Source organism: Pteropus medius, unplaced genomic scaffold (assembly GCF_902729225.1).
Source record: "Pteropus medius unplaced genomic scaffold, Ma_sr-lr_union100, whole genome shotgun sequence".
Classification (NCBI taxonomy): domain Eukaryota; kingdom Metazoa; phylum Chordata; class Mammalia; order Chiroptera; family Pteropodidae; genus Pteropus; species Pteropus medius.
This window is the reverse complement of record NW_024349798.1, coordinates 13,797,944-13,825,102: the sequence shown is the minus strand read 5'-3', so window position 1 is coordinate 13,825,102 and position 27,159 is coordinate 13,797,944. Positions and strand designations below refer to the sequence as shown.

Sequence of the window (27,159 nt, the reverse complement as noted above, 5' to 3'; positions counted from 1 at the left end):
GGTCTCCCTTGTCCACTCTATCTTCCCCTATGGCTGCCAGCATCATTGCTTCAAAACACTATTTTTGTTACATCACTTTTCTGCTCCAAAAACCTTTCTGAGTCTAGCAACTTCGCTTGTAGGAGTAATCACAGGGTTTATAAAGATTTAGCTGTGAGTGTCCATAATGGGGAAAGGTTATAAATACCTTAGTAGCTTAAAAGCAGGAACAAAGTTACGGTGCATTCAGATTGTGGAATTCCAAGATGCTGCAGGACTGGTTCTGAGCATCCAGTAACTGGTTAAGAAGAAAGGCTCTAGACAACACCATCAAAGGAACTTTCTGCAGTGATGGCAACGATCTATACCTGCACTGTCTCACACACTAGCCACTAGACACACATGGCTGTGGAGCACCTGAAATGTGGCTAGTTCAACGGAGGAACTGATTTTTAAAGTTTATTTACTACCAATTAATTTAAATGTAAACAGCCACATGTGGCTGGTGGCTACCGCACTGAGCAGGCCAGTTCTAGAGACAAAGGCAGATTGCCAAATTTCCAATCCAGGCTGCATCATTTACAGGATGTGGGACAACTCGCTCAACCTCTCTGTGCCTCAGAGTCGTCACCTGTAAAATGGGAATGGCACCAGCACCTGCTTCACTGGGCAGTGGTGTTCGGCTGTATTACTGTTACTGCTGTTATTATTACTCTGTTACTGCATACTCACAATATATTATTATGTGAAAAAGACATAAAACAGAATATATAGCATGCTCTCATTTTTAAAAAGTATATCATACATGAAGCAAAACCTCTGTAAGGACATTTACCAAAATGTGAAGAATAGCTGTGATCATAAATTGTTTTCTTCTGACTTATTTTTTTACAAAGAGGACACAATACTTGTTATAGAAAGAGTTAAACTTTCGTTCCCCCCAACACACACTGCTTATCCATTGAAAGATCCATCCAAACCCCTCTAATTATATTCTCTCTCCATTCTTACCCTCTCTGAGCCAAGGAGACTGGCCAGTCCACTCGTCCTCAGGGCCCTTCCCCTCCTGCCCATCTGAGCAATCTACCTTGTCCAGCTGGAATGCCCTCCCTCTTCTTCCCCTTTTCAATCTCTCTTGTGCCTCCATTCTCCTTCCTTTAGACTGCTGCAAATCAAAGTGACTCTCCCACCTCCATGTTCATGTAGCAGGAATTGGTCCTCACTACATAGCCTTTCTAGGCCATGTCTACCTAAATAGGCCAGATCTCCTTTCAAGAGGGGCCGCTGTCCTAGTATAACCTCATATCCTCTCTCTCTCTCCACACTAGTGTGCTGCCTTGGACACCAATCTTTTTATCATAGAAATTTTAAAACATAAAAATATTGTCACCTGAATTCTTTAGGCAGCTGAAATTTTTCCCCTTGGTGAATCTGACTCTGGACTTCCCTAGTGTGACAGTGACAAAACACAAGGAAAGTGCTTAGCACAATGCCTAGTGTCTGCTATGGTGCCCAGGATGTGTTGAATAATATTACGATTGTTTTCTTGAAAAGCAAGTTGAGATTTGCACAGGGCTGTCCCCATTTTCCCTGTCAGTAACTCCTCCTCATGCTTCGGGTCATTTTCAGGGGCCATTTTGTTCCCTCGTTTATGTAACAAATATTTACAGAGCGCAGATTCATTTCCAGGCTCACCTTCCATTGCCCTAGGTTCTGAGGATACAAAGACACATACCCCTATCTGCCTTCAGGAAGCTTACATTCTGGGGGACAGATCAAAGGAGAATAAAGAAAAGTATGCAGACAAAATAATTAGAGACGGTGCAACAAAGGAAACTGCAGAAGACCTCCCCTAAGGTCAAGTTTCTGTGCTTCGCATCTCAGAGGTACATTATTTCTTTATGACACTGGACAGTTTATGGTATTTGAGTGATTCTGTGATTAAAAAACATTCTCCCTAACTGGCCCAATTGTAGGGATAGAGGTGACACGGTACCCAACACAAACTAGGGTGCAATAAATATCCCTTAAATCAATTGACTGATTCCCCTTTAACTAGATCTGGGGCAAGTGGGAGGTTTGGTCCCTCATCTTTTTTTTTTTTTTTACGATAAGAAATGGCTTCTTTCCAAAGCCTTGTTTCTGCAGAAGCATGGACTAAGGGGTTCAGAGATCTATTTGAGGACAAAAGCAGGAAACAAAACAAAACCCTGCTATCAGGGCGTGGTCCTCAACTTGGCCCAGCGGGGGAAAAGCCGGGCCCTTTCTTCTGGCTAAAAATAACCGGAGCCCTATGACCCCCCGAGGGCGGCGGGGGGGCGGGGGAAGAAGAGTAGGTGGCCCGCCAGGATACCCTGGCCCAGACGCTGTCCCAAGCCCACCCAGGAAGAACCTCCTGCTTCCTGAGGACCCAACGACGATGCAGCGCTCACACGGGGTGGGGACCCCTGCGAGTGCTAGAGAGCACCGGCGGCTGCCCAGATTTGGCAAAACGGGCCAAGTCCGGATGGCGGCGGGGGCGGAGCGGGGGGCGGGGACCGCCCTGTCTGGAAACAGAGAGTCCAGGGGTGTCCTCGAGCCGCGGTGCTGTGCCACACTGGGCAAGTAACCTAACCTCTCTGGGCCCCAGTCCCTCCTCTGCAAGAAAGGGGCCTCGGCAGATGCCCTCTAAGGTCCAAAGAAGGTAAAGGCTCCACAGATGCCTCCAGCGAAGGCAGAAAGTCGGCTGCTGGCGGCCTGGGCTCCCGATGTGCCGTCAGCACCTCAGCTGCGCCAAGTTTAAAGTCTGTCTCGGGGGACAGCGGATGGTGGCTGTGGGGTGACGAGGGCTCGGGCTCGCCTGACAGGTCTCCCTCGGGTCAGCCTCGAAGCCCCCCACCCGGGCCCTGCTCACCTCCAGAAGCGGGTGGGCTCGGACGAGGTCCCCGGCGGACTGCGGCAGCCGCACTCGCCGCCCCTCGACCAGCAGCGGCATCTCGGAGGCGGCCGCCGGGGCAGGCCCAGGGAGGCGGCGGCCTCCCCTGCAGCGGGCCGCTCGCCACCCCCGCCCTAGGGCCGCCCCGCCGCGCCCCGCCCCGCCGCGGCCGCCGCCGGGAAGTGCAGTCCGAGGAGCCTGCGCAGCCCCAGAGGTTGAGGAAATTTAAGCAGGGCCGCAAGGCGCCATGGGAAATGTAGTCCGAACACGTGGGAGAGGCTGGCGGCCGGCCTCCTCCGCAAGGGGCACTGGGAAATGTAGTCCTGAACGCGTGGGGAGTAAGGGAGGCATGTGGGGCTTACCACCAGACCGTTCGCGCTCAGTGTGGCAGCTCAGATCGCAGATCAGCCAACCTGGCCCTGAGTGCGGGGCCTAGGAGCGGACTGCCTCGGTTCAGACCACTGTGACCTTGAGCATGTTATCCGAGTTTGTGAACCTAATCCATAGGATTGTATTTAGTGAATAAACGTAAAAATCGTCTTAAAGCGGGAAAATAGCGCCACACATTTAGAAATCATCAATAATGTCACATGGTGTTTGGCTAAAAACCCTGAATAAGGATCAGCAAGATGTTGATCGATCCCTACCGAAGATAGGTACCCTGGTGCGAGGCTGGGGTTCTCTATTTTAAAACTTGGAAATATTACTCAAATAGAACTCCATAATACACTTTTTAAAAATTTTAAAAAAGACAGTGGTGAGGTTTAGAAAAAGCCTCACGCAGAACTATTAGAATGTCATCATCTATATTCCATCTCTTAATTTTTTGAAGCTCCAAAGGGGATTCTAGTGCAATCAAGAGTCAGGAACCACCATAACAACCAGTGCCTGGTATGGTACCTAAGGCACTCTGGCCCTCCCTCTCCAGTTGAGATCTTAAGCTGGACCCAAGAAGGTAATGCGGATGAAATGGAAGTTATCTTTTCCTTCAAGATATTTCTGTGAAAGTGTTTCCTGCTTAACTGGACTTTCTCAGCGGGTAGCCAAACAGCTACCAAACATGCATTTTCATCAAACCCTCACAGCCCTGGAGTAGGTATTAGTTATTTCCACTTTACAGCTCAATAAAAGCAGAGCTCTGAGAGTATAGTCACACACCTGGTTAGAGACACCTTGTCTCATTAACCCATTTCCCATTTAGAAAAAAAAGGTACAGCTCGCAGCCAGCATTAATTTAATTTTACATAGACACGTTCTTTGAGGCTGAAGCAAATCTGACTGGTTTTCAATGGAAAAATATAAAAACTGTTCTTAGAGCTATTTCTAAACAAAATTTGTCTCTAATCCTAATGTAACAGAAATGTACACATAAATCAGATTCATCAAATGAATCTTTGGCTAACAACTGTTTGAGAATGATGTTAATATCATGAATAGAAATGCTGTTTTCTAAGATTTGACATTTTCAGTGATCAAAAAATCACTATATTTTATAAATGGAAATACCACTACGAAGACAGAATGCTGTCAAAAGAATGATGTCATTTGTTTCCAAAGACTATTGATATACTAGAGTGACGCAAAAAGAATAAAGCGAGATATTTTGTGGCAAACCTTGGGGGTAAGGTTAGAACTGTTATCCACGAGTTATCTCAGGCTAAACACTGCAGCCACAAGTGCCACCAGCAAGTATTCTTGGGCAAATGGGAAATGGGTTAAAGAAGATCCAACCATAGCAGACAGACAAGAGGATGGACCCAGGTTCTCCTACCCCAATTGAATGTCTGCTCTTCAGTAAGAGAGACGGAAAATCCTTTGTTTTCATATAATTCACAAGAGATTTCAGAATTTCCCCCCAGAGATGTTCCTCCAAAGCATGTAAATTTTTTGAAGTGTTCATTTTCCTTGGACCAGTTCAAGCCTCAGTCACTCTAGCCTGGGTATACCATAGAGAGTGGTCAATACTTCAGATGCAACTGGAAGCACCTGGAGGCCATTCTCATGATTCTCTATTACCAACATGCAATTTATTTTTGAGCACTCACAATCACACTGGCGATATTTTCACCTCTTTAATAGTGAAATCTCAGTTGCAGTTTTCTATTGTAAAACAGTGCTTTAGTGCAGATCAGTAAAAAATACATAAAGAAATCAAAAGGACTTCTGTATGAGAAGCCTCTTTATGGGGGTACCTCCCTTTATTGGTATAAGAACAAAAGTTCCAGATTAACCATGCCATTGTTTTATTTTCACAATGAATTTTTTTCTCAGGTTCCTTTGGAATTAAATAGATTTATTTATAAATATATCCTTCTACATTAAAACTACTTCCCAACCCACAAAGACCTCACTTACTGTCAACTATTTACTTATTTTATCCAGTATACAAAAATCTCACCTGTCAGCAGTTAAAAAACAAAGAACCTAAAGGTTCTCAAATGACTTTCCACCAAATCACCAAAATAAAATCACCAATATCCAAAACTTTTTAAACCAATAAAAATTTCTATTTTCCAAAAAAGTATTTACAGACTAAAATTCAAATTCTAGATCGCCATCGATGTAATTATACAAGAGCATACAAAGCCCTAGGAAAGACAAAGTATTTCATTACAAAATATCTGTGATCAAGAAAATATTACTTGCCTTTAAATAAAGAATAGGAAAAGTAGCAGAAAAATAAATATGTTTAAAGATGTCCATTTTCATAAGTAACAAAAAAGTACACAAATAAGGAATAAGCTAAAATATGGATGAGCTACAAAATGATTCTAGCAGTGTTTATACAAATTTGTTATAAAGCAAGGTCGTTTAGACTCTTCTCTCTTGGTATTTAGTTATAAAAATACAAAAAGAACCTGGCCAAAGGATTTCACTGAGCTGAATCCATGATACAAATAGCCAGTAGACAGAGGCTGTAGCTGTAAGCCTGGCCTATTGTTACCAGCAAAACCATTGCACCAAATAACCTAAAACCTGCCCTGCCCTCCCCAAGAAATTCTCAAAATGAGAACTGGTCAACTGATGATCATATTTAAAAAAAAAAAAAAAAATCACTGTAATATTCTATTATAAACGAGTAGTTCCAGTTTTAACAGCACTCTTAGGAGCCTCAGGGTGAAATACTCTGTGCTGTTTTATAAAAGTCCAACCCTGCTTTCAGCTCGTGTGAATTACATTTACCTGGAACTCCAGTTTTCTTTTAAATCCATTTTTCCACTCACAAGTATCTGATCTCTGTCTGATTCTGTTTCCCTAAACCCTCTATCTCTTCCCTCCAAGCTTTTATTAGTCTCTGGCATCCCTGGACATCTCCATCAGTGCCAGCTCCAACTTCCAGCAGCTGGGACCAGCTCTGGCCATCTCCCCCACTTTTCCTTGCACCCCCGTGAAATCCCAACACACAAACACAGTTTTAGCAGAAGGCAAACAATATATTCAGAATAAATTCATTCTGAAGACTTTAAAGAGTGTCCTAGAGGATTTTCACTGAAAAGAAGATCAACAAAGTCCTATGATGATAGCTCTGACCAAAACCCATGTTAAAAATGCAATGTGTTAAAATAGGCTCTTGCCGATCATAGAAATTTCACAATAATTATGTCAAAAGCTGTAACACAAAAAAAGTATAAACAACCCCAGCCTTCAACATTTATCATCAACTCCACTGTAAAATATTGCACATGATAGTCTTCTCCTTCTGTCTGTACGGGAACGAAAAGAAACCACATCTGCTCAGACACTAGAGTGGGTGTAACTGCAAAGTAAGCTGCAGAAGCAGGTACTTGGCTCTGGTGCGATGCGACGCTCAAACAGCGTGAGCCCTGGCACTGCAGGGCACAACGGGGCGGGATGTCGTCTCAATCACAAATCCTTGCCATCAGAGGGGACTGGCCTGGCAGGTATAACACAGGCGGGGAGCCCACGCTACTTGAAGGACTTCGGAAATGCGTGTCAAAGGAGCCTGGTGTGGTCCCAACCTCGCCTTTTAAAAAGTCATCATCTTCATCTTCCACCACCTCCTGTCAAAAGAACAGATTATCAGTAAGATCACAAGTGGTGGTTTTAAAAGCTTCTAAGAATTCCTTTCCTCAGGAATGTGCTACTTCTGAAAAGGTGAATATATCATAATTTCAAAAGCATCCTGTGATGCACACTTCTTTATTAAAAACCACCCACGCAACTGCTCATCACATATTGTCACTATTTGTTTAAAGTCTGATTTTTTAACAGATTTTAAGCTCAGTGAGGGCAGGTAACATAATATGTCATTCTTGCTCACTATTATAACCCTGTATCTAACACAATTTGAATGAAAGAATGAATGAATGACCTCCTCAAATAAAGATAATGAGTTTTCTAATGATTACTTATGAAAAAAGAGGCACATTAGAGCTGATTTTTAATATGGAAATAAATGTGCCAACAAAGAAATGAACAGTGATATTTATTATTATTGGATTTCAATTTTCTTCTTTGGCAATAACTGCCAGGCCTCCTCCTGAGGTGCACTGGAGGATATGCTGCAGATCTGCATCTTTACCACCTATCTGTGAAGATCTATAAAATTAATGTTAACCTCTACGAAATTACAACGTTACTTACAATGTCAACCTAAGTAAATTTGAGATTGTTACCTGGTGGTAATGGTCAAGGAGTAAGATCTAAATTTGTTGATCTGATTTTTAATAAACCTTCGCTTCTCAAAGTCAGCATGTGAAGTGTCTGGTTTAAACAATTCATCAAAAAACCCAGAAAACTTTTCATCAGAACATATCCTGAGCTTCGAATTTTTTAAAGGCAAAAAGAATAAAATGTACTTTTTCAAGTGTAATATTGCTATTTACTATTTGCCTGTGATCTGTAACCACATAGGAGATTCTCAGAAAGTGTGTTGAGTCACAAATTTACCTTTTTAATGGGTTTCTTAAACTCCTGAAGCTCTTCTGCACTCATGTCTTCCCATATCTGATAAATGGGATCAATAAATTTCTTTGACCTGTCAACAAGGATCACATTTCAAGTTAAACGCTACAGTGAAGATCACAATATATTTATCTCTTTTCTTACAAGACCTATTACACAAAAGGAAGTGAAAACTATGGCTCAAATAATAAGTGTCAAAAAATACTAAGTGTAAATACTGTAATTATGATTAATGTGGCTCCTTCTTTGTATAGATGAAGCATTACACTTACAGTTTCTCATCTCTTCATTTTTAAGTGTAACTGTTTCTCAACTTTGCAGAGACTGACAGTGAGTTACAATGTGTCCAAATGAAAACAACTGAATTGCTCTGGAACTTCCTCTTACATTCCCATAGTAATTTATTAAAAGAAGTCTAAGAAAAAGACTTATCTGGTTGCAGTCAACCAAGCCTTGGGGAAACAGATAATCCCAACTTGTTGTGTTATTAGTTAGAAAATAATTAAGCAAAAATCTTGCTTCCTTATACAAAGTCAAAGTTAAGTTCGGTTTGGTGATTTTTCAGAATTTTGCATTGAGATAAACCTTTTGGCTTTTGTTTATCCTGTGCAAAGGTTTGGAATGTGGTCTTCAGAGGAAAGAAGTCACCTGGCAGAAAATTACGAACCATGAAAAGACAGTATCCTCACTAGCCAGGCACCTTTATCCCCATTCCCTTATATGTTTAAACCAACAGATTTAAAGAAAAAAATAAAATAAAATAAAAATCCTTGGTGTCAATCTGGGTTCCTACTGGGGTAAAGATCGGCAAATGCTGGTGTGCCTATGATAGTCTGCAGCCTCTAACAGGCACTGTCTACTCTGGGCCTGTGAAATATGTATAAGGAGACTATGATACGAATAAACGGCTGGGAACGGCCGCTTATGGCAGAGAAATCCTAAATCCCAATCTTGGGAAAAGCAAATACACCGCTGACAGGTTGTCTGTCTAAGAGTACCTACCTCTTCAGCACACATGGATCGAAGGGGAAGAAGGTATCAAGTGGGTTTGTGCAGGTTTGCACCGAGTCTCCTCCAGCTGTATTTCTAATAACTGGAAGCATCTGGCGATTATTCCTCTCAATAATAGTGTAGCAGAAGACTAGCTGGTACTTACTGTGAAACAAACAACCAACAAGATGGAGGCATCAGCATAAAGAAGTCACTCTGCATGGACATGCCTGGCCATGTGTGACAACTATCTTGTTATGCCAAACATAACAAGCACAAGAAAAAAGAACATAAAGCAAAAAGAAATGCTTTTAGGGTACGGTTCTCTGGGCCTATTTACAAGGATGCTAAGGAGAAAGAAAATGTGGCTATCACTTTAAGAAAATGAAGTGGGCTTAGATTAATATGTATGACTCGCTAAAAATGTGTTCAAGGTAAAACTCTTTTAAGTTTGCGTAAGTATATAGCTGAGCTTATTTTTACTATTTATAAAAGAATTAAAAGGTGAGTGAAAAAGGGATTCAAGATTTACTGAGAGACAGTGGCTGATGATGGAGAGACTTGACTGTTGAAGAAATTAGAACAGTACTGAGAGAGGGACATGGGATGATTGAGCCATGATCTCAGAACGTGATAAAGAAACAGGCTTAAGTGAGTGAAAACAGTTAACTACACTGGAGAACGCATGATAAAAACATGAGGACTACTATATTGTCAGTTCCTCTGGTGGTAACTGCCATATGACTTGGCAACTTTAATCATTATCGGACAGCTTCTCTAAGATGAGGATTTAGCTCACTTCTGCCACTCTACCCCCCACTCTCGTTCCCAGTATTTATTCAGGTATATTTGCTCAAGTTCTCAGGTCACTCTTGTAATTTTAAAAACATATGTCTATTTCCATTCCAGTAGCCAAGGATCGGATTTGACTCCCTACCCCTGGTGGGAGGGTAAATTGGCAAAACCACGCTGGAGAAGAGTTTGCAGTATCTGGTAAAGTTGACGAAGTGCATCTCCAACAACCCAGCAGCCGCACCTCTTGGTGACATTAGTGTGTGCCTGTGCGCCAGGACATACATAACATGCAACCATGTCCCTAAGCTGCTGTTCCAAATACTGAAATCCCAACAAGAGATTGTTTTAAAAAATTAATAGAACATTACACATCAGTTAAAATCAAAATACAGCTGTATGAGTCACTATGAATCTCAAAACCATTAAGCAAGCAAAAGCAGCAGCTATAGAACGATACATAAATTCCTTGACACAGACTTTTACTTCAATCTCTTGCTCTCACATTTCACTCTTAACCTCAAATCCCAATCGAGAACTTCTCTGACTGGTCTGCTCATGTGTCCTCAACTGTGTCCTCTACTCCCATCCCGAGAATATTCTGGGTGCAGCTGCCTCCGCTTTGCTTCATCCATCCTTACTCTTCCAGCTGCTTCCTGTCTTCCCGCAATGCACTGGAACCTTTCACCTGCTGAACACTAATACTTGTTGGTTTTATTCTTTTTAATTCTTTATCATTTTTGAGATCTCAGGAGATGGAGAATGCCTTGAACTAGGTACCTAGCAAAGGAAAAATAAGGTTGCTGAATGAGAGCACCAAGCTGTCTAAGGGGGTTGAAGGTTGAAAGAATTACTTTTATTAGAGTAGAACACTCTTATCTGTTGAAGATTTTCAGCTCTGATCCTCTCCTGAATATTCTGATCAAATGCCCAAGGTCTCCAATTCACTTTCCACGTGTAGCAGAATAATTCTGTGACTGCTTATGAAGGAGTAAGACTGCCTGCGTTCAAATCCTGGCTCTGCCCCCAGTCAAGCTATGACTGCACAGAAGTCATTTAATCTCTCTGTGCCTCCAGCTTCCTATTTATAAACAGGGGTTAATAACACAGTCATAGGATTATGTGAAATTTCAGTGGGTTCTATGTAGAGTACTTAGAACTGTGCCAGGCACACAGTAAAACTATGCATTAGCTGTAGCTCCAAGGCCTGAGACAATACAGTCCCTCAGTAAACCAATCTCTTATTGTTGATTTCTCACGTTCAGTCTATTTTTATTATTATTACAGGAGTCACTCTAATGACACCTTTGATTTGTTCCTCTTAGCTTAGTTAAATGCCTTACTTATTTCTAAGTGTCTACACTTCTGCTGAATTATCCTCTCTGGATAAAAATTAATGCCAATTTCCAATGCCACCAAACCAATATAAAAACAAGATCCACACTGCAGTGTTTCTTGTAAGTACTGGGTTATTAATTTTTAAATGTTTGTTATAAACTCATTTTACTAAATAATTTCACAGTAACTTAATGGAATTTTGTAATACCGATACTAACATAAATTTACTTTTAAGTAACTTCCACCAATAAGGTACAAGTAACTCACCTGGTAATTGCGGCAAAAAAGTTAACTACCGACGGCAGGCAAATCTTCAGAGGATTCAGCTGACTCATCACTATACGTTCAAAATTTAGACTTTGAAGGTACCTCAAACCTTTGATTAAAAATCGAAAGATTTTTAAGAAGGTACAAAGATAACAGTCTTCAAGCGGCACAGATTATTTCACATTATAAAAATGATTTTTAAAATGTTACTTGCAGAAATGCTTTAAATAAGGGTCCCTGTCAGACAACGTGGAGCCTGTAAGAACATCACGAGGCTGAACCACACTGCTTGAGGACTAAACCAACTTTTCTAAAGAAGATAGTGTCTTTTATTTTTATATTTTTATATATATATGTTCTTACTAATCTCCCCCTTACTTCCTCCTCTGACCTACGGATGTTGCTGTCTCCCATTAAGAACTGGATCTCTGAAGGCAGGGCATCTCCTCCCACATGCTCACGGCACGCACCCAGGCAGGGCCTGGCGCGCCCGAGGCCTGGTGCGCCCGAGGCCTGGTGCGCCCGGGGTTTGAGCCGTGACTCTGCTGGACCCAGGACCTTCTGCATGTAAAGCAGACATGCTAACCACTACTCTATGGAACCACCCCAGTGTCTTCTTTTAAAGACCCAAGAAGTAAACACACATTCTTAGTGGCCTACGAGTTTGTATGACAATTTGAAAATCAGGTATATGAATCTTAGCATACACTGAATTTAGAGAGGAAAAAAAGACCATGTGATTTGATTTCAGCTAACAGTCATGAACATTAAGAAGTTGAGCTGAAAAAGTAAGTCTCCATTCCCTAGAGGCAATGCCAATACAGTGTGTAAATTTCTTGTTCCTGTATTCCATGCACTGTGCGTCTATATATGTATGGATGTGTGTGTGTGTGTGTGTGTGTGTGTGTGTGTGTGTGTGTGTCAACCTGACAAGCAACCAAAAAAAACCAGCAAGACTTGCAAGTCTTAAATTAGTACTAAGATTTAACATGTTTTTAAATGTGATTAGTTGCTTGCATTTCATATTTTTTTACAAGGATACTACGGATATATAATGAAAAATTCCACTGTCTTGAAACTAATAAATAGAATCCTCTCCTATTTACTAAAAGAAAGACACCATACTTATTTTAAGAGGCAAGCAAACCAATCTGTGCTTAAGTATGTTTCGTTAAGAGATTCTTTGATGTATATTTTGATAAAAATGGGATGTCATGACTTATAAGAAATATATCCTCTTTAACCAGACTCTTACCATTTATATATATAAAGAAAAGCAGAGATTTTACTTATCTTGTGATAAAACCCTCTCCTACTACTAGATCATAAAACTATTTTTAACCCCTATCTTACTTACATGACGTAAGTAAATATATATAATGCAACACATATGAGTTTCAGTTTAGAGCTGTGGTTCTCAACTTTGGTAACTGTAGCCCCAAGAGGACATCTGGCAGTGTCTGGAGACAGTTTTAGTTGTCACAACTGGGGGAGGAGGGGGGAGGTGTTTGCAAGTGGCCTCTAGTAGGTAGAAGGTGAGAGCTGCTGCTCACCACTTTATAATACAAAGGTGACCCCCACGACAAAGGGTTACCCAGTCCAAATGTCAGTGGAGAGATTGAGAAACTCTAGTTTAGAGGAAACAGCCTATTAAGCCATTTGAATTATTCATGACAGTAAACAAAACAATTTAAACTGACTTAACTGAACGCTGTTCTTGGGGACCACAACTAAAATATACTAACCCAATAAACAATCTTTATCTACAGATTTGAATCTTTAGATAAAGGCGCATAATCGTTATGACCACAGCTTTACAGCCCTCCTCACTCTCACCCTTTTCAATTTCTAATCCTGCCAATAAATTATTTCTCTGTGCTCTGGTCTCCTGAGTTAAGTGAGAATGACACCCGCCCTCCATGGGCCGTCAAGAGGACAGGGCAGGGACACAGCTCTGAGCATGGCGCTGGCACAGCACAAGTGCCCGGCCTCACCTCTGAAGAAGAGCATCTTCACATCTTACAATCACTCTAAAACCCCTCTAAAGGGGGGTTCGCAACCTCAAATTCATCAGCTGTTGAGAGGAGGCTTAAGGTGTTTTTAGGGACCTATAAGCTGTCTGAAATTATAACAGTTTGAGTTAATGTGTGGTTTTCTGACTTTACAGTTTTTATTAAATTCTCAAAAGAGTAACGAATCTCCATTCTAAAGGGTGACTGGTCAGTATACAAGGAAAACCCAGTTCACACCCACCAAACCCAAATCACTGACCTTCCTTCAGGTTTCCACTTAAAAGCTGCTTGTGTCTAAAAACAAAAGTGTAGAACACAGCTTGGCAGGCTGAGTAAAACGGTCCATGGAGAGCAACATCACAAAACAACTTTGTTCCGGAATCCTGGTTATTAAGGTATATGTGTAGCCAGTTAACCAAAAGATCTAGGCATGATTTTACAGTACTAGAGAAAAGAAAAATTCAAATCAGCTCCAGTGGTTCATAAAAAAACTACAGTGACATAAAAACACACAATTGCCTGTCATTATAAACTAAGGAAAGTCAGTCCACAGGTTTCTTTATGCATTACCCATGGGCGCAGAGAGGAAGCAAAGGAAGGAGGAGGATTGGGTGGATGGGAAAGGCAGCCTTCCAATTACAAAGTAGAGCACACAAACAGGCCCTAGGAACAACGGGAAGGCCCTAAGAATGGCTGCAGTCTTGAGGGATAGAGAACAGGTTCCTCTTATCAACACAGATGGCCTCCCGGCCCTCTCAGGGGGATATGGCCAAAGTAGGGAACATTTACCAACAGCGTACAAAGGAAAGACAGTCAGGTTGACTTCATTCTCTACATCCTAATGAAGTCCCATGTCTACAATTTAGGACAGAACGGCCAGACAGCTTTTCATTGTTGGCGAAGGGTTAACAGCCTCCCTGCCCAAAGGTATCTTCATGGATCACTGGAAGAAACAGGCCCAAGCTGACCTCCTACACAGATCTATGACCTTTAAAAGGATTTTTCTTCAGCTTTAAGATACAATTGATTCAGGATGCGAATAAAAAAAGACAAACCTACAAATACAATCAAAACAGTACAAAACACTGCACACTACCTATGGACACAACTGGACCTTCATGCTCAAGTGCAACCATAACCATACAGGACAGATGACAAAAGCTTTGTGCATGAAGTGTTCTATCTAAAAAAGGAGACTTTTTTTCTGAAATTGCCTCTTGGAAATATAAACATCTTGCAGAGAGAAGAGAAACAGATTTTTTCATTCAAAGACTGACCAAAAAAATAAGACATATTTCTCTGACTTAAGACAATGCTATAATCTTTTTAAAGAATGATATGAAAAAGCACTTGGAAAATCAGGTTACTTACATAAGAGGAATAAATTTAGCTCTTGCCAAAAGGCTTCCAATATAATTTCCAGCAGCTTGCCTGATGATGGCAGGATTATTTGGATCCTGTAATTTTTTCCAGAGATGTTCCAGAAATGCTTCTGCAAATCCCTATAACAAGGGAAGGTGTTGGTCTGATCTTATTTAATGCATAAGCTACTCTAGCTAAACGAACCCTAAGATTTTAACTCACCAATGTGGGAAAATGTCTGTTATATTGTTAAATAATGAATACAGTTAACATCATTCTTATTTTTAAATACCTTGAGATAATAGATGTACCTCCAACTTCTCCCACATAGCTCTTTTAAAAAGCTATTAAAACATACTTTGGTGCAGACTGAGTTTAACCTTCTTATCCCTAATACTCCCCTGACTGTTCCAGGAAACTACAAAATAGTTGCAAAGGAGAAGAAAGTCTTTGGTATTTTTTTTTTTTTCCCAAAATAGAAAGCAAAACCTAAAGTTTTAAAATTCTGGATTAAAAAGTTGATTTGGGCTAGCTAGGCTCAACTGAGAGAGAATAAAAGAAATAAACAGTTAAATATCCTAAATGAGATTTTAATAAAGAAAGGCTTGAATTAAACGGCAGGGTACCACCTAGTGGACCAAATGCAGGATGACAATTTCATAGCACTCAACTGATCTGGCAGGAAGCTGCAGTGCCCTCTGCTCTTTCCACCAATTTTTAAGGGAAAATCATGGCCGAGAATAAAATAAAATGATGTTAAGAACATACTCACCAATTTAAAGCTACAGAGATAAAACATGAAAAACTGTACATGGCAGGAGGCATGGGTGGGCAACAGGAGTTTGTCAAAGATAGTTATGAGATCTCGATATAAATCCTTTGTTTTGTTGATATCAATCTTACCTACAGAGAAAATATGGCATTTCAGTTTTATAAATACATTATTTTCAAGCCACCAGTTTCATTTACTAAATTTTAAAAAGGAAACAATACAATAAGAAATACATCCTCATCCATTAAGCTACAATTAAAACAAAATGCCATTTTTATTTTGCAGATTCCCTTTTTAATAATCCTGTTACAGCTCTCTTTGCTGAAAACCCATACTACCTTATCTCTTCACCTACCAAATTCCACAGGGCTGAGCCTTCCTTAGCACAACCCATCCCCCTCTAAAATGTACTTCCAATAAATCTTACTTTTTCTAAAAAAAAAAAAAAATCTGGCATTGGTAAGGAAGCAGGCCCTCACCTCACAAACACATAGCTATAATGCCATAAATGTAAACCCATCTATAAGGATAATTTTACAATTCATAAGGCAGAAGTCCTTTGATCCAGTAATTCTACTGCTAGGAATTTATCAAAGCAAAAAATTGAAAATATATGTACAAGGATATTCATTACACTCTTATTTATAATGGCAAAAAAGGGAGGGGAGGAATAAAAGAGAGCAGTTAAATCCACATGCTCAACAAAAACTATTTTAGAACAACGAACAGTATGAGAAAATGTTCAGCTGGTGAAAAGGGTGGATTATGAAACACTAAACAGAGTGTGACCCCCAAATCCACTGAAAATCACACTAATACACATGCTAACAGAAAAGGAAAAAACATCGAAATGCTAATAACAGTTCTCTGACTAGCAGGAATGTGGCCCTTTAGAATGCCTTTTTTAATCTTTTCCTGTAGTTTCCAAATTTCTTTGGTCAACATGTATTATTATTTCAACAGCAAAAAAAATAGTAACACAGTCAACTCAGATTCAAGTCTTATTTTGAATGGCTGAATCTCATTCTTAAATCTAAGCAATGTGAATGGAAAATTTTCTGTTTTTTCATGGCAAAGCCTCTAGACTAAAAGTTGCATGAGAGTCAGAAGCAAATCGATCTGCTCGCTTTGGTACCAACGCAACCACAGTGCTAACACACTCAAAACTCAGTATATTATCATCTACTACACTGTTCTTAAATATCCTGAATGACTTGAGTGTAATATGATCTCCACCTAAAACAGACCAAACTCCACATATAATCTTTCAAAACAACAGTCAGTGAAAAGATAAGGGGCTTTAAAGACAAATATAACTGAGAATGATTCCCAGTGCCACCATTTTCAAGCTATGTCACACTGGCAAGTAACTTAATCTCTCTAAGCCTTCTTTTCCTCATACTCAAAATAGTGATTTTTATAGGATTTCTATCAGTGCTAGATAATGAATGAAAAACGGCCACCACAGAGCCAGGTACACAGTAGGTATTCAACAACAGTAGCAATTGTGACTATTATAAGTAGTTACCATCTACATAGCAGACATCCTTAATGTAGGACAAAAGTAAAGACAGGAGGATGTCCAGGCGTTCAGCAACAGGATGTACCATCTGATCGAGCCTTTCGGGATCAGCCTTTGTTTCATGTTCAGTTTCTACGTCTTCGTCCTTTGAAGATAATGTAAAAACTGACATTAAAAAATTCGGCTAAGTAGTCTAGTGGGAAAATTCTTAGAAGTACTTATTTCCTTTAAAGGGTAAAACAAAGAAGATATATATACACCGTTCCAGGTAGGAGCTCTCAACCAGAGATGTGAATCAGATCCACCCATGGAATTCAAAATAAAGTAACGGGTCCAGAGCCACAGCCTCTGATTCTCATCTAGAAAACCCACATAGAGGGTGGCCATGCAAACGTCACAGATTTCCCCAGCTCCTGGCACCCACTGTGAACCCAACTTAAGACATCGCCCCAGGTAGAGAAGTCCCGTGTTAAGGTATACAGCTTGTAAATAACAGAAATTAAACTAGAATATTCCATTTATCACTTCTTCACAAACAATATAGGGTTTACAAACACAAACAGAAAGAACAAACGGAATAAAACTGCAACGTACTTTACTAAACCCAAATTCAAAGCCTCGGAAAGAGACCAAACATTGCAAAAAGCAAGATGGCAGCAAACTACTTCATTTAAGAAATCAGTTTCAAGTTTGATGAACTACTAAAGCTTTGAAGAAGATGTGACACCACTAGCTGTCTGCCCACCCTCTGGAATTATGAGCAGTGCACATCTGCTTTCATTAATAAATGCTGACCATATTAAACAGTCCTTCTGTGGCATCTGTTCCAGTACTAGTTTGAGTTGCTATTTCCTCAGCATCTTCAATATCCTGCCGGGATGCATTCACCTATGTTTTAACAAAGAAAAAAAATAAAAACATTTAAAATACAACTACGTTTTGGGGGGAATTGGAAATTCATCGAATACACATACTTTAAAGGTATCCAGCTTAGCACATAAGTCATTACACAATTAAAGTGCAAACCTATCAATTTGTCTGGGTCATGAAGGAATTTTAAAGATTAGAAATCAAGCCCCTTTATTACATACTGACACAAAGTCAATATGAACTGTGGTATTAGTTTAAATCAGACAGCTTCAACACACTCAACATTTATTCCAACACTAAATGTACTCTAAAATGTTCCTTCAGTACAGACCAGAGAAAGACCTCACAAAGATTATGTATGCAGCTGGCCGAAGAGGTTTAACTCCAAATGAGCAACGAGGTGGACTGCCCAACCTCCAGCTCTTCCTACGCTTGCCTTGGTACATCATCCTTCTCCCTTACAGTATCAATGGTCTCCCCCATCAACTCATCTCCTCAGTCCACACACCTTGTCTCCCCCAACTCTAACATATGCTTCATCCCCTCTTTACACCTTAAACTCTCACCGAGGTCTCTAACAGCCCCATTTCCTATCCATCCACACTCTCCTGAAATGCGGTGTCCCCTTCCACACTGACAAGGCAACAGATGACCTCCATATCACCAAATGCAACGACTTTTGCTTTCCTTTCTCTTTAAAAATGTCAGCAACATCTTATGCTGCTGACCAAACCCTTCCTTCTTCCACATCCTCCCTGCACGTCCACACTCGACTTCCCCCTCACTTCCAATCACACTTCCTCTCTGTCCTGTCCTAAACTGCGCCACATACAGGTTTGTGGCTCAATCCTCACCCGCAGGCGCTACAACTGCCTGCTGAGTATTCACCATCTAGCTTGCCCGCCTGCACCTCAATCCATCCCAAATGGAACTCATCTTCCACCTTCCTTCTGACTTTTCTTACTACTGTTAATGGCAACACCAAGATTCTGTTCCACAGGCAGCTGTCTCTGAAGGCCTCCTTTCCCCAGGCCCCTCCTTCTCCACTTACAACCCAGTCCCAAGGACCAGTTTACCTCTCCTCCACAATGTCACTAGAATCCACCACCTTCCTTCATTCCCACTAAACCTGACTGTAGGCCTCTATAAGGAACTTCAACATCACCTCCGCAGGAGTGCCTTCCCGACTCCTGACTGCATCGGGTTTTCCAGCTCATGATAATGCGCATGTTCTACTCACAATATTTACCACAACTGTACTCTGACATTGGTATGACTATCTAATTAACATCTTGTTCCCAATGACAAGACAGGACCGTTTATAACTCCTAGTACATCAATGAATTTCAAGAAATGCACAGAAATGAATCAAAAGTGAAACTGTGGATTCTTTTCCACTGCTGCTACTATTGTTTCACGTGCTGATTATAACAAATATATTTAATAAATGAAAATCAAGATTATTAAATACTTACATCCAACTTGAGTAGCTTTTCAATAACAAGCTCCAGAATTTCATGCCTCAAGGTTGGAAAATACACACTAATCCTTAGTAAGTTATGAACATAACATTCCTAAAACATAAAAAGATAAACATTTCGAATAAATGTTTCATAGCTGTGTAAGAAAAGCATCAATTATACAATCTTTAGTTCTAATTATTTAAATAGAAAAAAAAGACGACCCAGGAACACAGAAACCATACTATTTACATACACGGTTTCCCCGTCTGTTGCTGTGTGGATGGGGAGAGAACACTGCAGTCCAGTATCATTAACTTAATTACATCCAGTAAACTAAATTTGTAATTTGAGTTTTTTTAAAACAGGTTTGTTGAGATATAATTCATCTACAATTCGCCCATTTAGCGTGTACAAGTCAATGGTTTCTAGTATATTCAGAGTTATGCAACCATCACCACAATCAAGTTTAAAACATTTTCATCATCCTAAAAATATATATTTTTAGTAAAGTATCCCCTGAATCCACAGCTCTAAGTGATTACTAGTTACTTTCTGTCTCTATGAATTTGTCTAGTCTATACATTTCACATAAGTGGAATCTTTTTCTAATAAAAAAAAAATTTATTATTAGTTTCGAGTATACAGTACATTGTTTAGACATTTATATAATTTATACAATGATCCCAATTACTCTCTCTCTCTCCTCTGGCTCTCCACCTAGCCATTACATTACTGTTGACTGCATTCCCTAAGCTGTGCTCTCTGTCCCCATGACCATCTATCAACTACTAATTTGTACTTTTTTAACCCTTCATTCCTTTCTCCTTGCCCCCAATGTCTCTCCTCTAAGTGGAATATAAAAACATATGTTTTAGCATAATGTTTTCAAAGTCAATTCATGTTATAGTAAGTAAACCATTCCTTTTAATTGCCAAATAATATTCCATTGTATAGACATACCCTGTCTATACAATTTCATCAGCTGATAAACACTGGGTAGTTTCCATATTCTGGTACTATGAATGCTGCTGCTTTGAACTTTCATGTAAGTTTTGTGTGGACATGTTTTAATTTCTCTTGGGTAGACACCCAGCAGAAGAAATGCTGGGTCATAGGGCAGTTGTTTAACCTTTCTGAGGACCTGTCAGACAGTCACAATCCGACCAGCTGCACCACTTCCCATTTTACATTCTCACCAGCAACGCCTGAGGGTTCTGATGTCTCCACATCCGCACCACCACCTGTTATCATCTGTCATTTAGAGCAGCGGTCCCCAACCTTTTTGGCACCAGGGGTCAGAGCTACTCTGAGAATCTAATGCCTGACAATCTGAGGTAGAGCTGAGGCAGTGCTGCCTGCGCTGGGGAGAGGCTGCAGACACAGATGAAGCTTCGCTCGCTCGCTTCCTGCTGTGCGTCCCAGTTCCTAACAGGCCACAGACCGGTACCAGGGGTCCCCTGATTTTGAAGACAGTCATCTAGTAGGTACAAAGTGGTATATCTCATTGTGGTCTGACTTGCATTCCCCTATGTCTAACAGCACAGAGCTTTTCCTATGCTCAGTGGCCATTTGTATGTCTGTTTTGTAGAAACACCTATTCAGATCCTTTGCCCATTTTTAAATTGGGTTATTTACTTTTTTATTATTGAGTTATTAAGAGTACTTTATTCTAGATATAACCTTTATGAATATATAATTTGCAAATATTCTCTCTCATTATTTGAGTTGTCTTTTAACTTTCTTAAGGGTGTCCTATGAAGCACAACAGTTCTTAATTCTGATGAAGTCCAATTTATCTATTTTTTCTCTGGTTGTTTGTGCTTCAGGTGTCATATCTAGAAATTGTTGCCTAATCCAAGGTCACAAAAATTTTAACTCATGTTTTCTTCTAAGATTTTTTTAGCTTTTACGTTTAGGTCTTTTATCCATTTTGAGTTCATTTCTGCATATAAGGAGGGGTCCTAATTCATTTTTTACATGTATATCCACTAGTCCCAGAACCATTTGTTAAAAAGACTATTCTTTTCCCCGTTATCTTTTACAATTGGTTTTTGTATGTTGACCTTATATCCTGTAACCATGCTGAACTCTTTTATTAGCTTGAAGACTGTTTTTGTTGATTCCTTAGGATTTTTCTACATTAAGATTATGTCACCTGCAAAAAGAAGTGGAACTTCTTCCTTTCCAATCTGGATGCCTTTCTCTTTTCTTGCCTAACTGCTCTGGCTAGAACCTCTAATAGAACACTGAACCAAAATAGAGAAGCAGACAGCCTTGTTTCATTCCTCATCTTAGGAGAAAGCTTTCGGTCTTTCACCTCTGAGTAGGATGTTAGCTGTGTTTTTCATAGATGCCCTTCACCAGATTAAAAAGTTCCCTTCTGTTTTTATCATGAAAGGGTTTTGGTTTTGTCAAATGCCTTTTCTGCATCTATTGAAATGATCACGTAGGTTTTGTCATTTATTCTATTGACATGGTATGTAATATTAATTGATTTGGGGGTATTAAATCAACCTTGTATTCCCAAGATAAACTTTACTTGGTCGTGGTGCATAATTCTTTTTATATGTTGCTAGCTTCAGTTTTCTAGTATTTTGCTGAGAATTTCTGCATCTATATTTATAAAAGATACAAGGTTTATAATATTCCACTTGAAGTAGACTATCACAAACATTAACAAAATTTATCAACTCTTTATTTAATACTTACAATATCTTCCTTAGGAAAAAACAATCTATGCTTAGGCGAGAACCACTATTATTAATTGAAAACTACACAAATGATCTAAAACTCGAAAAAGAAAAAGTAAAAAACTTAAAAATAATTCATCTATAAAAGGCTCTGCCTTCATATTTAAATAAGGCGTGTTTACAATTAGGAATATATAAACTAGTATCTTCTAGTAATCTTTATCTGTAATAATCAAGGCCTTTTAGATGTTACTGAAATGGACCCTGACCTTGGTTTGCACATAGGAATAAAAGGCAGCAGCACTGGGGATTCTAATCACTTGCTAAGGAAGGAATATGAGTCAAAATCCTTAGACCTAACATCGTTTAAAACTAAATCACACAAAACGGCCTTTCCATTATTTTCCTCATGAAAAGATTTCTTACCAATGTTCTCTCTGATTTTCGAACAAACGGAAATTTTTCCACCAGGATTGGCATAAGAAACCATGGTGTCCTAGTTAAAAAAAAAAAAAAAAAATCAATGAATTCATGTCAACTGAGTTTCTTAGAAGGTTAACATTTCCGTTCTAAGAGCAAATATAAATACGAGAGGCAAATGGTAAGTCCTACCACAAGCAACTGGAACTTAAATGCATAGCTTTGGAGAAAATCTGTAATAACTTAGGAGAAAATAAGCTGCTACTAACTTTGGTATCAATAGCACATTAAAAGGGAATTTGTTCTTCTACAAAAGCAGTAAACAGCATTAGTTTAAAATCTAAACATTTCCTACTACACACAGATATTGTTTTAGAAAGAAGAAAAAATGATCAACTTGGGCTTTTTTTTTAAGTTAGCAATAAACTTACAGAAGGCACTCAGGTCGACCCCCTCATCTAAAAGCTTTTCTTAAAACTGCAATTTTTATTTATATGGCATGACACAAACAGCGGTTTCTCACTGAAAATTTTGGATATCTTATCTATTGACGATAAAAGCGAATTCCAACACTATACATAATTTGGCGGAGAATTTGCATACAAGTTTTAAAAAATAAAAACAATGAATAGAGAAGCGAAATGCCATTTTTTTTGCAGACTGAGAAGTTACATCGACAGGCTACAAAAACATGCAGCATACAACTTGAGTTTGAATGCTGTGAACATTCTGTAATTTTCTACTAATTGATTACAATTTTCTTGAGATTTAAACATCATTATTCAAACTTAGTAATAAAAGTATACTCACGAAGGGACATATCTTGCTATTATTTGCAAGGCCCTGTGACATGTGTCAAAATTTGCAGGAAGATCTGTAAGATGAAAAGTGAAGAGTATGAGCAACAAAATAAAATTGAAAACTAAAAACTTATGTACTAGAAGCTAAAACCATGTGCTAACCAAACTGAATTACTTATCAGGAGAAAAATAATTTTGAAACTTTTCTCCATAGCCAACTATCAATGAAGACTAAATAAACTAATTATATAAGTAATGTATTAAAGGCAACTGATTGCATGTTAGTGCTCAAAATAACAAAGATTCCATGAAAGGTTGACTCTTGCTGCAGTCCAACTATTAGAATAGGTACTGGAGTTGCCAGTAAACTTGATTATTCAGCATGCATTCTCTAAGAAACAGCAAGCATCTTTTGCTTACATTTGCTTGATACTTACTATCATCTTCGTCATCAGAATCTGAAACATCTATGTCACCTTCCTTAATGACCACTCGGGCTTTTGAGGGAAAAACAAAATATGTTAGTTATTCTTCTATCATTGACTTAAGCAATCAACAGCTACACAGAAAAGTGATTTTTCCATTGTCCAAACTAGTACAATGATTAAATTTACAATCGGGAGATGTGGAGGGGAGTCAACTAACTTTACAGTTTTGAAACGGCTAAAATCTCCTAAGTTCTAAGACTTTGTAAGAAGCTCACTAAAAAATAAAATTGCAATCCATAAAAATCACAGCAGCAAACAAATCTAGACACTTCCACAGAGGTCATTATAGGGAGCAGACATGGACCAGAACTGCTACCAACATGCATCCTGGAATACTCCATGATGGCACAAACTCCAAAGTGTACTGGGAAGTACACTTTAATAAAGAGGTATTTAAAAAGTACAAAAGAAAAAGCAAGCATAGAAGAACCACTTACGAGGTACAAAATGAGAAGCAATCATGCTTAGACATGGTCTAAGGAAGACAGTCTGTGCTGATACAAGATTACCAAGAAAAGCCAAATACTCCTCCACCACTGTCTGACTTCTGTTCAACCACTGTAATCTCTAGAGACAGAAGGAAGAGAAAGATAAAAGAAACATTTTACTGCCACAACACATACTATTTTCAAAGTACTAAATCATATATTCGTCAGAGAAATAAATGGCGAACTTACCAAGAGAATACTGATAAGCTGTTCAAAGTCTTTGGTTAAGTACATGATGGAGGAACGGAATTCCAGCAGCCAGTTAATGATCTGGTCATCCTTAAGTTAAACAAAGAAAGGTACTCTGAAAATCACAAATCTTTGAAAACAACAAAGAAAGATGATATCTATCTTGTATGAATCATCTACTTATAATACTTAAATTACATAAAAATATACACACTTGGATTTAGGCCAAAATTGAGATAATTTCTTAGTTTGTATCAAACTGGAAAAAGATGTTACAATAAATTTTCCCATTTTAGAAAAATAAAATGTAATGACTCATATACAAGAAAAATAATTAAATGCAATATTTCATTCTCACTGTTTGCCCTAAAAAAGTGAAAAAAACCTCAAATGTTGATACCTGGGATTTTTTAAAACTACAAAATTATAGCAGATTCAGATATTACGAGACCACAAGGCCCCACAGGTATCTCCATCTCTTCAATAGTCGTGCTGATGTGCAAGCATGTTGATAACATTCCATCTCAGCTTATTCACTAGTCGTAAATGAATATAAGTTTTTCTCAACCCAACCTGTAACTGAGTTTAAACGTATTAAGATGTATATTAATATAAACAATGGTTCCACTACTCCCTGAAATATTTTTCAGGCAATAAAATTACTCTTCACAACTTTTAGTGACATGGAAAAAACTGCTAAATAAAAAAAAAAAGAAACAAGCCATGAATAAAATATAATACCAGTTACGTAAAATAAAGATACTGTTTGTATTCATGCATATATATAACATACACAATAAACTAAAAGCCCCTATCTTTGAAAGAAAATGGTTAATGCTAATTAAGACTCAGCAGAGGAAAGAAATATAAACAAAGCAATACAGTGTGGTACCTATAGGAATAGACTATTAACAGACAGTTGTACCTCCAGTCATAGACTACTTATAAGGAGTAGCATTTAGTGAGATCACACCAGGTGCTGCGCATTGTGCTCAATGACATACATATATATTTCTTCCTAATCCTAACAACGCTGCAAAAGGATTAGTGTTATTCAATTTTATAGTTGAGGAAAATGAGGCAAAGAGAATTTTAATAAACAACCTAACCAAGAAGCCAATTAAGAACCAGGTTCAAGTGGGTCTGTCTATGTCAAAGCCTATGCCCCGCCCACTCTCCCACAATGCCCTGATCCACCTGTTCTCAACTTTCATTCAACCACTGAGTCCTTTCTATGAGCTATGTGACTAACTTCAAACTTCAATGGAATTGACCATTTTCTGATGAAACACCAAGTAAGCTGGCAGTAAAATTAAATCACAACTCATTTTTACTACGATAATTTCATGTCCACAACCGTTAAAAGTAGCATTAATGGTGGCTCACCACTGCATGCAGCAGAGATGAGCTAAGTTAGTGCAAATAAAAAGGAGTTAGCTTGATCCTATCTCTTTTCCATTTAAAAAAAAAAAAAAAAAGGTATAACAAAATTATAAGGATAGCATTTAAACTGCTCCATTTTTTAAAGTAAACCAGTCACAGACTTTGTTGCTTTAGAACTGTACTATTATCTGAAGCAAATTTCTTGCAACACCCCTCTGAACTAACATGGACACGACTCATGTGATATCAGTATGTCAAGATGCCCAAATGGGAAGTGCTGATATAAAATACAGTGGAATACAGAGAAAATGGTCCTTTGTACCTGTGGAAGAAAGCGAGGGTCAGGGAAACTTTAAGCGGCAAGTGATGCTTCTACTGTCTTTAAACAGTGAGTATTCTCTGGGGGCTATATTCTTTACGGAGAGAAAATCACATTTTCAAACAACCAAAAGTAGTTCAGTATGGCTAGAGTATATAATGAGCAAGCCAACAGATAAATCTGGGGAGCACTGTGGAGCCAGATAAGTCATTGAAGTCCCTGCAAGCTATATCTGCAATTAGAGAGATCTGCTGGAAGTGTGGAGAATGGACTGAACGAACCACCATGTGCTGGAGAGAACCAGGAAAAGTTCCATTAGAGAAGATGACATTTCAGCTAGACATCAAAGTCTAGAAGTTTTGTAGATTACAATAAAAATCAGACAGTCCAACTTATGGTTTGACTTAAAATTTTACGACTTTCCAGTAGTGAGAAAGACATATACATTCAGCAGAAACAGTACTTCAAATATTGAATTTTGATCTTTTCCCAGCTAGCAATATGTGTCACAATGCTCTCATGAAGCTGGGCAATGGTAGCGAGATGATTTTGCCCAATTATAGGATAATGTAAGTGTTCTGAGCACATTTAAAGTAGGCTAGGCTAAGCTCTAGTGTTTGGTAGGTGTATTAAATCCGTTTTTGACTTATAGTATTTTCAACTTATAATGGGTTTATCAGGACTTAACCCCATCTTTAAGTCCAGGAGCACCTGTAATAGTAAATGTTAATATAGTACTTCCTTTGTGCCAGGCACTGTTCTAAGACTTTAACATTCATTTAATTCATTTAATCCTTACAACCACTCCATGAGGTAGGCACTACCAGTGGCTCCCATTTTACAGAGAGACAGTGAAGCACAGAGTGTGGTAATTTGCCTTTGGCCACAAAGCTTATAAGGAAGGGAGGCCACGTAGCTAGATACAGAACACCTTTGCAGCCAGAAAGAAAAGGCATATACAAAAGCATAAAGATAAAAAAAGTAGCAAATTCATGGAATAAAGTATCTGGTGAGGCTGAACGTAAGAAAAAATGTTACGAGCCATGCAAAGAAGCTGGTCTTTTATTCTTCAGTGGGCATGAAGTTTTTCAGTAGGGCAATGGCATGTTTAGCATGTGCTTTAGAGGTGATTTAGGCTGCACTACTGAGGATAGAGAGGGAGGGAGAGAGGGAGG

General features: G+C 39.1%; 2 protein-coding genes across 4 annotated transcripts in view; both read right to left on the bottom strand.

Moving 5' to 3' along the window:
- The window catches only part of NTAN1 (N-terminal asparagine amidase), a 13,782-nt gene extending 10,734 nt beyond the window's left edge, over nt 1-3,048 (bottom strand). For all 3 annotated transcript variants that reach the window (XM_039885395.1, XM_039885396.1, XM_039885397.1), the window contains exon 1: nt 2,873-3,048. In XM_039885395.1, coding sequence (XP_039741329.1) covers nt 2,873-2,953 — 81 coding nt within the window. In that variant the 5' untranslated portion in view covers nt 2,954-3,048. The remainder of the gene's footprint in view (nt 1-2,872) is intronic.
- A 1,903-nt stretch (nt 3,049-4,951) lies between these two features.
- Nucleotides 4,952-27,159, bottom strand: part of RRN3 (RNA polymerase I transcription factor RRN3) — a 25,120-nt gene continuing 2,912 nt past the window's right edge. Inside the window, exons 3-17 of the mRNA XM_039885393.1 lie at nt 24,283-24,372; nt 24,043-24,172; nt 23,555-23,614; nt 23,128-23,191; nt 22,324-22,393; nt 19,220-19,318; nt 17,670-17,762; nt 16,881-17,019; nt 15,353-15,483; nt 14,590-14,720; nt 13,478-13,662; nt 11,207-11,315; nt 8,822-8,974; nt 7,805-7,892; nt 4,952-6,915 (exon numbers count right to left, since the gene is read on the bottom strand). Coding sequence (XP_039741327.1) covers nt 6,754-6,915; nt 7,805-7,892; nt 8,822-8,974; nt 11,207-11,315; nt 13,478-13,662; nt 14,590-14,720; nt 15,353-15,483; nt 16,881-17,019; nt 17,670-17,762; nt 19,220-19,318; nt 22,324-22,393; nt 23,128-23,191; nt 23,555-23,614; nt 24,043-24,172; nt 24,283-24,372 — 1,704 coding nt within the window. The 3' untranslated portion in view covers nt 4,952-6,753. The remainder of the gene's footprint in view (nt 6,916-7,804; nt 7,893-8,821; nt 8,975-11,206; nt 11,316-13,477; nt 13,663-14,589; nt 14,721-15,352; nt 15,484-16,880; nt 17,020-17,669; nt 17,763-19,219; nt 19,319-22,323; nt 22,394-23,127; nt 23,192-23,554; nt 23,615-24,042; nt 24,173-24,282; nt 24,373-27,159) is intronic.